This window comes from Microtus pennsylvanicus, chromosome 9, assembly GCF_037038515.1.
Source record: "Microtus pennsylvanicus isolate mMicPen1 chromosome 9, mMicPen1.hap1, whole genome shotgun sequence".
Classification (NCBI taxonomy): Eukaryota; Metazoa; Chordata; class Mammalia; order Rodentia; family Cricetidae; genus Microtus; species Microtus pennsylvanicus.
This window is the reverse complement of record NC_134587.1, coordinates 36,072,751-36,090,430: the sequence shown is the minus strand read 5'-3', so window position 1 is coordinate 36,090,430 and position 17,680 is coordinate 36,072,751. Positions and strand designations below refer to the sequence as shown.

The window sequence follows — 17,680 nt, the reverse complement described above, 5'->3', positions numbered from 1 at the left end:
GCTATTGAATCTATCTGAAAGAGAAACAGAGCTCACTCAAAGGTAATCCCTGCTCTTGGGATCTCATGCCTTTAATCCTAGCACTAGAGAGGTAGAGACAGGAGATGGTTGGGCAGAGAGAAGAGTATAAAGCAGAAAAGACAGGAATTCCGTGGAGTATGGAGTCTCCAGGATTCAGAGACAGGGCCTCACCTACTTTTGGTCTGAGGTAGAGGTAAGAGCCAGTGGCTGGCTGCTTTGCTTTTCTGATCTTCGGGTTGAACCCCAATATCAGTCTCTGAGTTTTTATTATTTGTGCCACAACCTTTTATTCTAATTACTGCTTGATGGCCTTCTGTGCCCTTTTATAAATAAACATAAGCATGAATCTGCATCATATGAGGCTGGTCTTGCCTTATACTAACTGTACCAAATTAAAGCCACTAGTAATAGACTCATTATTTAGCATCTGATAAATGACTCTATTTTCTGCCCTATGGATTAAGTAACTACAAAGAAAAATGTGTATTTTCATTAATACAAGTGTCCAAGCTAAAAGTTATTTCTTTGTTTGTTTTCATTTCCCCTCAGGCTGACAATGCACTGTAAAAGGAACAGGAAATGAAAGCTGGTGAGAACCTCCTGCTATGAAGGTGACCTACATCATCACTTCCTTGAAATGCACGTATACTCATGCATCTCTCTGTTTTACAGAGATAAATTTTGCTAATGCATCAAATAAGAAAGTAACAAGAAAAAATGAATATGGTAATAATAGCAAATATAGCATAGCACATGTTAAGGGATTGTCAGTGTTCTCAGAAATAGCTGAATTTTAAAAGTGGCTGCCAGCTGTTACAGCTAATGTGTTCTTAAAGATACTCAAAACCTCTTCCACTTCACTGTGAGTAAAATTCCTGCAGAAGTGGAAATATCTCCATTCAGATTTGGCTAAGAACTGTGGGAAACTTACCATAGCAGGTCTTCTTGTCGGAGGAAAGCTTCATTAGGTGGGGGCAGGCACAGGCTGCACTCCTATTATGATTGATGAGACACAGGTGAGAGCAGGGGCCTCTGCCTTCATTGGCTGCACAAGGATTGGAAGCTGCCAAGGACACAGTGAAATAGCAAGAGTGAAAAGGGAGAATGTAAGATTGATTCACTTAATGATCCAAAGTAAAGTTTTCCTTGCTGAGACGACCAGGTTCCTATGAGAATGGCAGGCAGTTGTGCCCATCACTGGAAGCCTTCATTCCCATATAGTTCACAGGCAAGATAATTTTCTTTATTTTCCCCTCTTATTACAGATGAAAAGACAGTTTGTGAATTAAGGAGAGAAATTATTAGGAATCATTGCTTTGCTAACATAGAATACATGTTATATAACATATACCAAGTGTAATATTGAGTTAGACTTCAATTCCCAGCCTGCCGAGCGCTTGGACTCCAACTCCTAGCCTGGCAAGTGCTGACCCCTCCCCTGGGAGGGTCAGGACCACATCCACAAAGTATTTAGGCTCACACCAGAAAAAGGAACAGGTGGTCCCCAGGGTTTGTGTGGGCTCCTCTCCCCGCCATGCTGTCTTGGTCCAACAGAGTTGTACATTTATTAAACACGGGCATTTTAATTTGCTCTAATCTGGTTTAACTGGAGTTCTTTGCATTGGCAGAGCACTTTTTCTTAAAATTAAACCAAACACCAGTAAAGTTCAGGTAGATCCTGTCATAAATTTTGGGAGTTCCAATGGATGTCTCCATGTTTCTAACCTGCCTCAGACACCGACTCCTGATCTGGGCATACCACTCTTGTGAATGTACCAGGGAACCACTGTAACAGACTTAACAGACTTTCTCCTTTTTCTCCTACCTTCCCTGGGTACATAAGACATGCTAGGCAAAGAACCCAGCACTGAGCTACTTCCCCTGTCTCTCTGTCATGAGTTGGGATGAGATTTCATTTAATGCTGTGTGTGTGAGTGTGTGTGTGTGTGTGTGTGTGTGTGTGTGTGTGTGTGTGTGTGTGTGTGTTGATATGCAGTGACATGTCTGGGGACATCAGAGGACAATTTGCAGTAACTGATTCGCTCATTCCACCATGTGGGTCCTAGAGATCACACTCAGAACATCATAGTCTGTGGTGAAGAGACTTCACACACTGAACCATCTCTCCCGCCCCAAAGATTTTTTTTATATAAATCGATCAACAGCTATTATCTTCATTCTTATTTTAACAGCGCTTGCCTATTTGTTAAATAGTTTATTATTTTATTGTTAGTATTATTTATTCATTATTACAGAATAAGGTCTTTAGATCTAGGCTACTAAATTGAAGGCAGAATGAGATACCCCTTCTGACCTCAATGACAGGAATTTAGTTTTCAGCTAATGAATAGTACCTTTCCAGCAGGGAGCAGGGGACTGACTGCTCTGGGTAGGCAGAGTCAAGACATACCACCAAAACTATGCAATGATATATTGAAAAATGGCAGGCACAGAGAGCTCTCTCTGATCTTCTCTGTCAACTTCTTCTTTGAGATAGGTCATAAAACCTAGGTCAGATTTTTTGATCTTTCCCTATAGCGACTCCTATGCTTGTCTTGTGAAAGATGCCTTTCAAATCTCTAGAGGAAATGGACATGATTATCTCAAAAGAAGAATGCCAAGAGAGCAGCAACAGAATGCCCTCACCTAGAGCTCTCTCCTTCGTTCTCTATCATATTTACCTAGCAGTGTCCTTGTTTCATCCAAAGGAGACAAAGTGCATAGCTTGTAGCATTTCTTCCCTCATAGACTCCTGGCGAATAAAACTCCATTCAAATGAGTTTATATCTTTTGTTGTTGTGATAGTGCTTTCGCCTGTGATACAGGACTATAAACAGTTTATTTCCCATCCCCCAATAGTTAGCATTAGTGTTATAAGATCTTATGGCACAAAGAAAGACATTGAGAAGACGTGATCAATATGGAGGACATGAGAGAAATTAGCTGTATGCAATAAGCATGTGCGTGTTCATCCTACTCCAAACCTGAAGACGGCAAAGCAGGAATTTCCTTTGTACTCATTAACAATAAATATTTTTTAAAGGGCGAATTAAAATTTCTGAAAAAAAAAAGTCATCTGCTGAGAAAAATCTGTTAACAAAAGAAACCAACAGAAAAGGATAGAGGCTGTGGGCCTGGAGACTCCTCACTGCAAGTGTCTCGCCACCCAAGTTCCCATGCAATCTGTTTTGTCTCACTCTTTAACTTAATTTGCATTAATCAGAGTCCCAAAGGGATTGTTAGAGTTATAGAAGCAAATCAGCAGATGTAAAAGATGGAGGTGGAGTTGTGCTGCAGGAGACAGAGTGTTCTAGCAACTGGAGCCAGGGCTCCCAGTGGCTGCAAAGAGAAAGAGAAAACTCAACATCCCCTACACTTGAAAAACAAAACAAAAAAAAAAACAAAAAAAAAAAAAAGAAAGGAAAAAAAAGGACTCTTCTTAGAGCAATTAAAAGCAGATTCTTTAACCGTCATTTTTAGGTACTTGATTTCACTCTATTTTTAATTTTTAGTATAAAATAATTCTCTTCTAAGCACGCTACAATTATAAACTCCCCTTTAAAAAAATAAATCAAACATCTTAAAAATTCTATGTTCTTAGATTAAAATCATATACTGATTTTTCTAGCCCTGTATCTATATTAATGGTAAGGCTATAATGTATAATTCACAATATTTTCTGCTTCACAGCTTGGAAAATCCACAAAGAAATCTTGCCTTCCATTTTAATCTCATTTCACTTTGAAATAATGCTGCTGAGTCTTTTAAAAGTTTCTTTCTTAGTAAACACCTGAGCATAGTTCTCTATTTTAATGGCTCCATTGAAGAATTTGGTTCACAGGGCTCCTTTGTCACATAAAGTGGGGATTAACAGATGGTGACCCGGGAGCAAGTCCAGGCTACTGACCGGTTTTGTGAAGTTTGAATGAATCCATAGCTGACCACATTAATTACATATTATCCACGGCTGCTTTGGTACTGCAAAAAGAGTTTATTGATTTTGGCAGAGGTTTTCTGTTTCACAAAACCTTCAAATACTTCTTATTCAGAAATGTTTTGTCAACCATTGATAGGAAATAATTAATGGTTTTCTGCCAAATACTATTACAAATCTCTTATCAATACAGAGGTTGTGACCCTCACCAAACACTGCTTCTTTGGATCAGAGAGAGAGAAAGAGGTAACTATTATGGAATGCTATAAGCACTGGGTAGTTTGTTTGTTTGTTTTTCTAAATCCCATGAAGTCAAACAAAGATCCTTAGAGATACCAGTGTCATCTCTCCTGATTTACACAGTCTAACAACTGACTAAACTCTCGGTTGTTCCAAACATAGAGCAGTGAGGAAATATGTCGGAAAAGACCCCATTGTTATTGCACCAAGGAACATTATTTTTGATCATTAATGCTTGCTCGGTTCTCTCTGATTCTGTGACCACACTCAGTGCAGGTATGCTCCGTCTTCTACATGGTTGACTGAAGTTACTTTAGTAATCTCTTCATTTCTAGTCTCCACCCACTACAGTTTGTTGTCTTTCTAAAAGGCCTGACAGGCTTGAGGAGTTTACATGGGTCCCCATTGTTCCTTCACACAGACTCAGTAACCCACTTCATCTGGGATTCCTTTACCAGGTTCACCAATTCCTCCTGGTCAGCTTCCAGCTCTTTATTACTAACTATTATTCTAAGATTTTTTTTAGGAATTAAGCTTTCTTTCAAGCAATACAATATTTAAGCTTTGAATTATTTTTCTCTTCTTCTGCTTTATATCATTATTTTTTGTCTGTCCTTAAACTTCCCAGAATTGTATTTCAATTTTTGGTTTGTTTATTTGTTTCACAGAGATCTGCCTGTTTCTGTCTCCCTCTATGAGTTCATTTATTTTTATTTGTTATTCTGCTGGGGACTGAGCAAGGGTCTTGTGTATGCTCAGTAGTAGGCTATGAACTTATTTGTTATTGTACTTGTTTTGAGCCTAGTGTACTCTGTGTGATCAACCACTCTATGGATTTTTTTATTTATTTGTTATTGTACTGGAATTGAACCTACAGTCTTGTGTGTGCTGAAGGCTACTGGAGCAAGAAAATTTCTATAAAGCAGCAGGCAAAGGAACTGCCTATATTTTAATGCTTTTTGGAAAAAATGTCAATCTTTACACTTAATATTGAATATTGATTATTCAATTAATATCAATTATTAAAACATTGTTACAACCTTATCATTCATTTAAGATGAATTTTTACAAAGCTGAAAAATTATCTCAATAAATATTTTTGCAGAGAAATATATCTATTAATATTTTAAGAAAAGGGACTGTGCTTATAATTAGTACTAATGCATACATAATATGCATCATTAATGTTTCTACTAATTTGCTTCATTGTAGCAAAATCCAGCTATAATTTTGAGCACAAAAAAAACCTATAAATTCCATTAAAACCATCCTTACATCAACACAGGCAGAAATACTAGCAGAGGAAAGGAAGTATTCCATTTGCCTTATTTAACTGTCTTCTAAAAGTCAGTATAACTTATCAATTTGTCAATAGTGGGTGAATAAATTTTTTTTCTTATAAGTATTGTCAAAATTTTTTTCTAGAGTAATATTTTACTGTACCACGTGGAAGCATTTATTATTACATCTACTTTTTGAGAAACAGTGTCAATCTTTTTGTAAAACACAATGGATACATGACATAAAAATGGTCAACAAAAACAACGCCCCAAATACCTGCGCATGATGTCTGACTCCTGCCATTTCAGCCTCTGAGAAGCCAAGGCAGAAGGACCTATGTAACTCCGACGGTCCTCGAGCTCACGCTCCTTCTATCTTAGCCTTCCAAGTGCTAAGATTACAGGTATGAATCAGCCTGCCCAGCTAAACTTTGGTTTATTTCTTCCTACTCTCAGATAACAATGGTATTAGGAGTTAAAAGGAACTCAAATAGATTTGTAAAACCTCTAAGTCTAGTACCTGAACTGGAAATTTGTGAATACAATGAGTAGTTGATTGTAAGGGAACTGCTGTCAATGCTTGTCTGAATTCCTTGCTTGGAAACACTGGGAAGCTCAAGGTATTTGCAATCATCATTTCTGTAACTTGTGAAATCTGTTTTTCACTCTTTTAATAGACAGTGAATGCCCTATGTTTCAAAAGGGAACATCCTACTGTGATCCTCAGAGTGTTATTCACCAGAAACGAGGGACCGCTGTTTCCCTGAGAGAATACTGCGCCTCTGTCACCAGATTGTTGTAATTCCCCCCTTTACATTAACAAAATACTGGCCATGTCCTGTGTCTTCTTCTGGAAACATTGAATGGTTGCTTCACTGAAGCAGATGAACAAGGCAGATAGTGATTCCTGGACACTTCGTGATACAAGCGGGGGCAGGAGGCAGGAGAACATGTCCCCATCACTCAAAACGAACTGAAATTTATTTAGGAAACAGCAAGTTGCCACTCTCTAAATGGATATAAAGACTGTATTTCCTGAGTCCTGAGAGAATCCTTTAAATTACATCCACAGAAGAAAATATTCCCCATTGTATGCAAGTAAGCGAAGTCAAAAATAAAACATTTTTATTTAAGTACACTTGCTAAAACACCTTTCTCCAACCAAATAACCACTCCTTTTCCATAGAAGAAAAAGTGCCACAATATCATTCCTTCTCATTCAATAAGTAATGTGTGGAGTCTTTTGCTTCTGAGTAGATCCACTATACCGGAGAGACATGACACAGTTCATAGACAAAACCATTTCTCATAATCATTAATTTAGTAGCTCTAAACCTAAAAACCACAATCCCTACTTAATATTACAGTTGTGGAGACATAAGTATAGTTGTGCAATATTTTCATAGTTATTAAAAGCAAACTAATTTGTCATGTGGATGCATTTCATGCATACTCTGATCTGAGCGTTATGTTGAAGGAAGTATTTTTTTTTTTTTAGGTATTTAACACAAATCTTAGCAAGATTTATTGTCTCCAAAATGAAAACTTAGAAAAAAGCCACAAAAATTAAATCACAGAAGCGATCCAGTAATTGTTTAGTGCAGTAATATGTCTGGGTTGTCTGTTATTCTCATGTGGATATTCTGTGGTCAGTAACATCTGTTTTTTTATTTTTATTCGTTTTATTGATTTTATTGAGCTAAACATTTTTCTCTGAAATTTGCAGATAAATGGATGGAGCTAGAAAACATCATTTTGAGTGAGGTAACTCAGACCCAGAAAGACAATTATCATTTATAGTCACTCATAAGTGGCTTTATTATTTAAAGATGAGTTCTTCATTATACCTCTGACTGAAAATCCAGCAGGTTACAACCCATAGAATGGGAAAGAAATGTAGCAGGTTAGGTTGCTGCTTACTGCTATGACAGATGACCAGGGTATTCAAGAAAAGACACGTGGGCCTTCAGGTCAAAAATTATGTGCAAGTACTAGCCAAAGAACCCAAAGGATCACTACTACTGAACCATCAGGTGAGTTACATGGAAAGAGTAGCTAGCATCACCCATGACTTGTGCTTTACCACACAGTTCCCTGCAACCTCCCAATATGCAAGCCCATGAATAGAGGGAGACTCTGGGTCCTTGGTGTTTTCTTTCATAGTATGTAAGAGGTTCTATATATAAAGATCTTATAAAAATGTTCTTTAATAGTTATTTTAGTCACTTGTTAGTTTGTGTGTGTGTGTGTGTGTGTGTGTGTGTGTGTGTGTGAGAGAGAGAGAGAGAGAGACAGAGAGAGACAGAGAGAGAGACAGAGAGAGAGACAGAGAGAGAGAGACAGAGAGAGAGACAGAGAGAGAGACAGAGAGAGAGAGAGACAGAGAGAGAGACAGAGAGAGAGAGAGAGAGAGAGAGAGAGAGAGAGAGAGAGAGAGAGAGAGAGAGAATGCATGTGAGTACCTCTGGAAGCCAGAAGAAGTATCAGATCCTCTGAAGCTGCAGTTACAGATGCTAGAACCTGAACTTGGGTCTTCTGCAAGAGCAGAATATGCTCTTACCTCCTAAGCTGTCTCTGCAGCTCCAAATTCAAAGGTCTTAGAAAGCTTCCCACACTTTCTTGTCGGTATGATGTCAGTGATTCAAAATTTTAAGACAGTATAAAATCTTTAATTTCTAAGAATAATATTCTAAAGAAGGAAATTTAAAAAGCAAAGTGGAAAAATCCAGAGCTAATTAACACAGGCAAGCACTATCAGGACCATAGAATAACAGTTAACTTACATCATTTTCTTTACACTCATAGAGTTTATGTGGAAATGGAAATGTTCCCAGATGGTTGACTTGTCCTAAGCACCTACCTTGTGGCTGTCGACTGGGATGGTATATCTGAAGATCGAATGGCTGTGCACTGGTCTTCTGAATCACACTGACATTCTGCCCTGTCCACTTGTTGGCTTTAGCAAGCGTGTTGGTCCTCCAGTCTGTCCAGTACACCTCACTCCCGTACAAAGACACAGCAAAGGGATGTGACAAGTATTCATGTCCTCTGATAATTTCTATCATGTTTGTTCCATCATAGAAGGCAGAATAAATAGCATCTGACCTAGAGAAACATCAGTACACCAATGGTTTATCAAAGTCACTGACAGAGTCCAGTAGATACACTTATACAAGTCAGACAAATGATAGAATAATTAAGTCTATGGAATTATATGTAATATTTTCTAAAGCCAGACAACAATAACAGCAAAAAACTCAAAATAACGATCTCAATACATGATGCCCATATATTAGAATACTTAACGATACAGTTAGAAATCTGGAGAAAGTAAATGAAAGCACAGAAAAATGTTTTTAACCTGGCGTCTGTCCAAACTATCCTTTTTTCAAAGTGGTCCACAGTCAGTCCATTCGGCCACGCCCCTGTTTTCATATCTTTATAGATGGTTTTTCTCCCAGCACCACTCATAGAGGCAGATTCAATGCGAGGGAAGTTGGCATCCCAGTCGGTCCAAAAAAGAATTCTGAAGAAAAAGAAATAATGCCATTGTTTCACTCCTTCATTCCCAATGTTTAACTCATGGCTACTACACAGGGAGAAGTTTCCTCAGTAAAAGTTGCAAGAGAAATGGATGCGCATTCTAAGCCAGTGCGTCCAATAGCAATAGACAGACCATGCAAGTTCATGCAGATGGAATTACAACCTGTGAAAGATTTTGAAGAAAATTGTAATGAGGAGTAGTATTTGTACAGTGTCCTACTCACAGAACACTCCAATAGGGGAAAGAATGAGGCAGCTTCAGGCTCAGAAAAGGACCTGAAGCTCAACAGTGTGGTCAGAGAGGAACATAAAGTACAACAAGGCAATCTCACAGCAAGGGGGCAGGCATAACACACCGGGAATTCTCGGGGATTTCACTTACAGGAGGTAATAGCAATCACACCATGAGGATAATTGTGAGCACAGACTCCTGATGAGAAGCAGTGTCTGCAGATCAACTGATGAAAACTACAGGGATGTGTGGAGAAAGGGATGTTCCAGGAACAAAGCTAATTGCCGTACCTTGGGCTAGTTTCCGATGCCCAAGAACAGTCATTCCTTGACAACTCTGTGTCAGAACTAACAGCCTGTAACTAATACACAAACACCTTGGGAATATCTTAACAGACCCCTTGTTTTCAGTCTTCCAAAGCCAAAGACATCATCATACATCATCTGATGTCCTGTAGAAAAGCTTCTGCCATATTTTTATGTCTACAGCTCTGATGACCTCACCAATGTCTTTTAAACTTACCTTGAGATTTGACTCTCTTTGTTATACAAAATATAAAACTTCATAAAACTGGTTATACATTGGACAATGAAGTAGGGGCTGTGTTCACTTAAAATGGCTCCAGAATAATCTACTGTTTGTTTCTTTTAGATGTGCGAGTTTCATTTTTTATTTCTGTGAACAATATGTTTCTCAGTACCTCATAGTAAAATTCTTTTAAAATCCTCAACAGCTTCTGGGGATTTTCACAGATATGCTGATGGGAAGATTTCTATTAAAAAAAAAACATCAAGTTGCTTGTTGTTTTGCCAGGGAAATATTTGATATTTGGGAAAGAAGAATTGTAAACAATATCACCCTAGGGGATAAGATAACTTGATAATTACTAAAGCTGAGAAATAGGTGCAATTGAGTTTATCATGGAATTAGTTTTACTTTATGTGTTTGGTCATTTGTCTAATAAAAGTTTTAAAATATAAATATCTCAAAAAAGTAATAATATTAAAGTGTACTAGAGGACAAATGAGGAGCAGAAGGAGGGAGAACATGAGCAAAGAAGTCGGGACCACGAGGGGTGCACCCACCCACTGAGACAGTGGAGCTGATCTACTGGAAGCTCACCAAGGCCAGCGGGACTGTTACCGAAATAGCATGGGATAAAACTGGACTCTCTGAACATGGCGAACAATGAGGGCTGATGAGACGCCAAGGACAATGGCATGGGGTTTTGATCCTACTTAATGTGCTGGCTTGGTGGGAGCCTAGCCAGTTTGGATGTTCACCTTCCTTGATATAGGCGGAGGGGGGAGGACCTAGGACTTACCACTGGGCAGGGAACCCTGACTGCTCTTTGGACTGGAGAGGGAGGGGGAGAGGAGTGGGGGGAGGGGGAGAAGGGTGGGAGGAGGGGGAGAAGAGTGGGAGGAGGGGGAGGGAAATGGGAGGCTTGGAGGAGGTGGAAATTTTTTTTATTCTCCTTTTATCAATAAAAAAAGCCATAAAAAATAAAAAAAGGACTTATTTCTTGATCTTTTTAAAAATTAAAATATTTTACAGACAACATTGTTTTGAATAACAACACTAATTATAGAGAATAATGTTTATAGAGATTAATATTACAGGAAAATGTAAAAGAAATTAACAAATTTTAAATTTCTATGTGCATTGGTGTTTTGCCTGCATTTATGTCTATGTGAGGGTGCCAGGTCCACTGGTACTAGAGTTATAGAGAGTTGTGAATCACCATGTGAGTGCTGGGAACTGAACCTGGGTACCTTGGAAGAGCCATATCTCCAGCCCCAGAATACATAATTTTTAAATATGTCGTATTAATCAGAATATGGGACAAAGCTTCATTAATATGCGGCTGGTATACCCTACAGTGAAACAGCTGGAGAGGATAAAATGTTGCAGGCCTGCATCCCAACAATTTCTCTTGAGCTATCTCTACCCTATTAACTGTTATTGCTCCAGTTGGCAGCGTGAATCTGGGAGAACAGGGCCTAAAATTGACGCCAACTGAAGTCTCATGCAATGGCCAACTTTATTCAGAGCATCAGACAATTTACACTCTGAGGGTTAAAAAGAGTCACCTGAGTAAACTGTCCAATCACAAGGACAAGCAACATGTGACACATAGATGCATATGAATATGAACAGCTGAAGGAAGCACCGTCCTATCCACTACACCTGGGAGAAGAAAACACACTCCAAGAATGAGTTTGTGCTTTGAAGAAACTGAGATCACAAGACTCTTATCTCGTTTTCTTGGAGTATTCTTACAAGCATTTAGCATTCTCATGTGTTCCAAGCTTGGATCAGGTTCTGACACTAACCATTTCTGGACCTTCTCTGTGTGGGGCCTGCCATCTTAACGGTTACCAAAACCTCTTTTGAAATATGCTAACCACAAAGAACCTAGTTTTTTCCACCAATCAAAATAAAGAGTGTTGTCAGATAGCATCTTGATCTTAAAGCAGAGTTCACACTGTCTTGATTAACATACCTAACATGTTTCCTCTAATATATTTGAAAAGTGCCTTGATTTGTGGCTTTCTTTGTTGTTACTATAAAAAGTCTGTGAATTATCAGTCATGTTTTGCTCCTGACAAAACAATCTCTTTTTCTATTCCCTTTAAGGTAAGGTCTTTTTTGTTGTTGCTTATTTGTTCTTGGTTTTTATTTTCTGTGTTTGTTTGTACACTTGTTTATTTCTTGCTTTGAAGGGCATATGATTAGGTTCACTTTAAGAGACACTATAAACTATCAAACATGTTTCTAGTAGAGAATAAAGGATGAGAGAGATTTCTGTGACATTTGCACACAGGCGATGCCTGCCTTCATTTGGTCATTAATAATTCTTGTATGTGTGTGTGTTTCTCCTGTAGAGATTACTGTGATATTACACTTCCATCAATTTTAGTGGGAGACTTTAGTTACTTTCTGTAGAAGAATATGTTCTAAAAACTGTTGCCTTCAAAGTATACTTAACCTTGCCACAACACAGTTAACACAACTGACATTCACGGTTGATATCAGGATCATAGCTTCATAAAGTTCTCAGCTCTCTTTTGTGAATTTTGCAGGGTGGTGTTTTAACAACATCACTTTTATTGGCATTCTTTTTTAAAAATGGTAAAAATGTGTTAATATTACAATGATTGCTTGAGTTCCTCAAGTACAGGAAGAGTGGATCTTTGTGTAAGTCAGAGATGTTCAGCCACATTTCCTTTTTAAAGAGAAACTATGGACTATTTGTGTGTCTGTGTGCAGTTTCTGTTTTCAGATTAAGTTGGGCAGTAGACCATGAACAACTGGGACTGCTGTAGACAAATCTGTCAGGTCAAGTTGAAAAAGGTGAAAGGAAAAGATTTTTCCAAAAAAAAAGAGGTTATCTTTGCCTTTTAAAACTACCAATGGGAAGAGATTACTATAATTTAGAGTATTCCCAGAAAAAAAAATATAATATAATTGCCTCACTAATGTTCACAATGGCTGGTTCCACTTTTACCAATGCTTTGTTTACAGTTGACATCAATTACCTGAAAAGTAAATGTGAACAATGGAGGAGGAAACAAGTTTCCCTGTAAGAAGGCAGCATGACCTTGGTGAAGCTCAAGGACATTGGAGGATTCTGCACATTCAAAACTGCTGGTCATTCCCCAGTAAGGAGCTCCGTGTTTCAGAAGTTCACGTTCTCCTCCAGGGCTCTTCAACAATGAGTTCAACTTAAAATAGAATGGAAGGAAAAAAGAAAAATGGCCCTTCCCTAAAAGCCACGTGACCATCTTAGAATAGCTTGTTACTAGAATGCTAGAAATGTGGGGTGAAGGTCACTGCCTTGCACAATGCACAATGAAGGTCAGTGATTGTGTGCTTCTGAAGCATCTTGTATTGCTGTGCGTTTCTGTCATCTATAGCTTCAGGAAGTGCACAGGAAATAATCATGTTTTATTGGACTGACGCTATGACAATCGTTTGTTTGTTTTCTCTGACACATTGAGCAAACAAAGCAGCTAGTGACACATCTTTGTTTTCATTTGTGATTGTAAACAAAATTTATGGTATTACTGGTTCATTCTTCTCTATATAATTTGAGTTCTTCAAGGTGGTATGTAAACAAAGCCAGCTCAAAGGCATACATCTGTTTAACAAGCATTTCTTGGGCACCTTTCTATGCTCTAAGAGCTGTAATAGACCTCAGGCATTGAAATAAATTTTCTTGTCATGAGAAAGCTTTTGATTTAATAGAAAATATAAAATTATTTATTCAAGGCATAGTTCTCAATAAATCCAGGAAAGTTGTTCTAAAATAAAAAGTTTAAAAATAAGTTTAAATTTTGGAGCTCTTATCGGTATAAGCTCAGAATTTCCTTATATTTCACGAAACTCTTGAGAAGTAAAGGGTAATTTCTCTTTTAGATAACACTCAAATGATAAACTAAGTACAAGTAATTTTACTTACGTTGTTAATACTTCTGATTAGTTTGACATTGCAGTGAGCTTGAGTATGTATATGTCTTTATGAATGTATATGTTCCTTTGGTGTAAGTGTGTGAATATTTTATATATACCTTGTGAATGAGTGCATATATGTGTGTGCGTGTTGTGTATGCTGTGTATACGTGCATGTGTGTATTTGTATATCCTGTGTGTAAGTATGAGTGTATATGTGTGTGTTGGCATTGTATATATTGTGTGTGAGCATTGACCTGTGTTTGTGTCTATGTTGTATATGCTATATGTGTGCATTTTGTTTTTTTGCTTTCACTCTACCATACTAACAATTTAATTTTTAAAATAATATCAGAAAGCTTCACTAAAATATTCAATAAGGCTAGCACTATTTAAACATTTGGATTAATACGCAATTGCTATGGTTGTGCTTTAAGATGGTCAAATGAATTCTCATGAAAACTATTCCATTATTTCATTTAATAACTTTAAGTAAAAAAAAAAAACTCCCAAATCCTGTGAGCCAAATCTTTCAGCTAGTTCTCACAGGAGTAAGAAGTGAAATCATCATCTGTCCTTCCATCGTTAATGCCAGAAACAGTTTGAGACATACTGTTTCCTACCTGTTTTATATAACTTTTTAGCTACCCATTAGTGCTTTGAGTATATTAATTAACTTCACAATGTGCTAGCCGAATTTAGTGGAATAGAGTATTCATATCTGGAGTACTTTTGAAGCCTCCCCACCACCACGCATGCACCTCTTGGAGAGGTTTTATAGGTTCTGGTGCACATACACTAACTTTCTCTATCAGCATTAAACTCTCAGAGGAGCCCATCAGCGAAAGAAATACCTTTTAGAATTTTCACTTAGTTTTTTGTGTTTCTTTTTCACAAAAAAACTTTGTATTTCTGTTTCATTTTCTTCTTTTCAAATTGGATATTTCGAGGAAAGCAAACAAGCAAACCACTAACACTAACAACAGAACGGAGACAACTAAATAAGTTTATCTTCCTTCCTGCCAATACAATGCTTAGGGCAGGAGATCTCTTTCAAATTGACTATACACACAGTCTCTACAACTTCCCTTCCCTGTTTGTGTTTGCCTCTTTCTTTCAATCTGTTCCTTGAGACGTACTCTCATTTTCTTCTTCATGATGGGATGCATGCTATGAGTGTATCTTGATCCAACATATCACATTCTGTTATGCAGAAAGTAGCCAATGGAGGTTTATTGTTTGTACAACTAAGGCAGGCAAGATGGGAGGGAGATTCCCATCACTAGGGTCATGGTGGTAAAAATGAGCTGGAAATTTTGTGGGTGGCAAAGAGAAAAGGTCACCAATCTGCTTATGTTTGGAGGGCACATTGTTAAAAAAAAATAAGAGCCTTCCTTATTTAACTTCACAGGACTCTTTAGATGAGTTGCTATTCCAGTAGCTAAAAAAGGTGTGGAAAGCAGACTGTAGACTAGAGAGCACACCAGTAGTGGCATTTCATGATATTTTAATAAATAAAGCTCGCCTGGGTATTGGGAGAGTAAAACAGCCACACTGGTCAGCCTAACAGCCAGGCAGTGGTAACACACTTCTTTAATCCCAGTAGCTACACTAGTTGCCATAGAAACCGGGTGGTGCATGCCTTTAATCCCCAAAATAGAGGGGATTATAAAATGGGAGGAGACAACTCTCAGACACATTCTCATTCAGCATTCCTGGAGGCAGGATCACCATTTCAGACTGAGGTCGATGTAAGAGCCTGTGGCTGGCTGCTTTTAGCATCTTCAGGTTGAATCCCAATTTTTGTCTCTGAGTTTTTAATAATTGTGCTTCACACACCTCTGAACTAATATAAATGTTTTCTCTCAGCTCATCCATCAAAGCTCTTCCAACTTTGAAAAAAAAAAAAGCCAAAAATCTAGGATTTCAAGGAAAATTCCCCAATATTTGAAGTACTTGTGATGGATTCAAAACAAGTTTGAAAACACAAAGAAGACAAACCCTGTTGTTGAAGTTGTTAATATAACATCGCCTCTCTAGGCAAGCTGTTCACACCTTAAATGGAGTGTTTAAACTCAGGGAAAGGAAAAGCATCTCCTGATCTACTGGTGTTTACTTCCTGGGGAAAGAACACAGCAGCAGCCGAATGTGGGAGGGAAACATGACAACATCAAGGTGGGGGTCAGCTAGTTTCCTCAGACTCCCATTCTGCTTCCCCTAGGCTCCACAGCTCCCACTGGGAACTTCTAAACTTTGATTTTAAGATGTAGAGCCAAAAATATCCTATTTAAAGTATTTTGCAGACCTGACAATTTACAAGCTCATTCCCAGGGAAATAAATAATTCACAGGAATCGAAAGATGGTCTCTTGTGTTGGCTGCATAGTTCCTTCCAGTATGTAATCCCTTCTATTCAAACAAAACTGAAATCTAAGAGGTCACACATTTTATTTCTCCAAGAGAGCAAGTTGGTGTGGGAAGTACTGTATATGTGTTGCTTTTATTGGTTAATGAATAAAGAAGCTGCTTTCGGCCAATGACTTAACAGAATATAGCCAGACTAATAGATATCACTCTCTCAGAGAGAGAGAGAGAGAGAGAGAGAGAGAGAGAGAGAGAGAGAGAGAGAGAGAGAGAGGGAGAGAATAGGCAGGGTCAAGGAGATGCCATGTAGTTGCCAGAGGAATAAAACCTGAGCTGCCAACTGGAACCTTGCTGGTAGGCCATGAGTCTCGTGGTAAAATATAAAATAACAAAAATACATTAATTCTTGATGTAAGAGCTAGTTAGCAATATGCTTAAGCTATTGGTCAAAGAGTATTGTAAATAATATAGTTTCTGTGTGATTATTTTGGGAATCTGGGCTGCTGGGAAATGAACAAGCAGCCTCCAGCTACAGCAAGCAACTCTGCAGGAATTAGAACTCGTGGCTTCTAAGTCTGCTGTTTTTCTTCTGCTGCTTAAAAAATGAGCACACAGGGAACAAAGCAGACAACAGCCCAAGTCAGTCAGAATTTAACATTGTTTTCCAGAATCAGATCTTCTGTGTCTCAAAACTTCCCAGTAGTGAGCATCTCACTGCTCCACTCCTTTAAGCCTGTTTCAATTTTCTTTTCAATTGACTCAAGAACTTGCAAAATAAATAAAGGGTGAGTTGGTTAGAATCTGTGACTATTCAGAACAAAGACTGGCCCCTGGGGTTTTTAGCCATTAGGAAAAATTATAGAATCTCTCTGGCAGAGCAGAGAGAGATTCTCTAAATTACTGCTTTTGATAAGAGCTTCAAACTCTTCCAATAGTACTTCCTGCCCATATTTAATATAAAAATATATTCTGCAGCAGAAAATGTCTGAAGTAAGGAACTCTGTAACCAAACTTCTGCCTATGTCCTCACATCTGATGCTATGCTACTATACCGGCATACACAGCTGCACAGACAGAAGCTCTTCAATGCATGAAGTAAGCACTTCACCTCCTCACTTAGAACTGTAAATTGGAGGAGCAGTTCTACAACAAGGAGAACCTGTAAAAGTTAAGCTTCTCACCCGTATCTTGGGTCCAGTGCAATGGCCCTGGGATGCTCCATGGCTCCTGCTATCAGCGTAGCTCTCAGAGAACCATCGAGCTTAGATACTTCAATTTGGTCAAGATTGCTGTCTATCCAGTATATGTTGCCTGCTATCCAGTCAACTGTAAGGCCTTCCGGAGTAGCCAAGCCATGTTCCACAACCACTTCGATGGCACTGACACCTGTTAAAAAAAGAAAGAAAACAAACACGTACAGCTATTCAAAAAGGTACAGGAGACAAGCCCACTTGTGGTCATAGTCCAAAGCATGTCAATTTGAAGGCCCTGGTGGAAAACCTAACAAAGAAATCTGATGTCAATAGTTATTGTACTTGTTCTTCCTGACAGAAGTTTTCACTCCCCAAAACTCTTCAAGGATTTTATAAAACACTAAAGTAATAGCAATCAG

General features: G+C 38.3%; 1 protein-coding gene across 1 annotated transcript in view; it reads right to left on the bottom strand.

Annotated features, from left to right (window-relative positions):
* The window catches only part of Lrp1b (LDL receptor related protein 1B), a 1,720,116-nt gene that overhangs the window by 550,848 nt on the left and 1,151,588 nt on the right, over nt 1-17,680 (bottom strand). Inside the window, exons 25-28 of the mRNA XM_075985306.1 lie at nt 17,250-17,454; nt 8,837-9,001; nt 8,336-8,580; nt 953-1,084 (exon numbers count right to left, since the gene is read on the bottom strand). Of these exons, the coding sequence (XP_075841421.1) occupies nt 953-1,084; nt 8,336-8,580; nt 8,837-9,001; nt 17,250-17,454 (747 nt within the window). The remainder of the gene's footprint in view (nt 1-952; nt 1,085-8,335; nt 8,581-8,836; nt 9,002-17,249; nt 17,455-17,680) is intronic.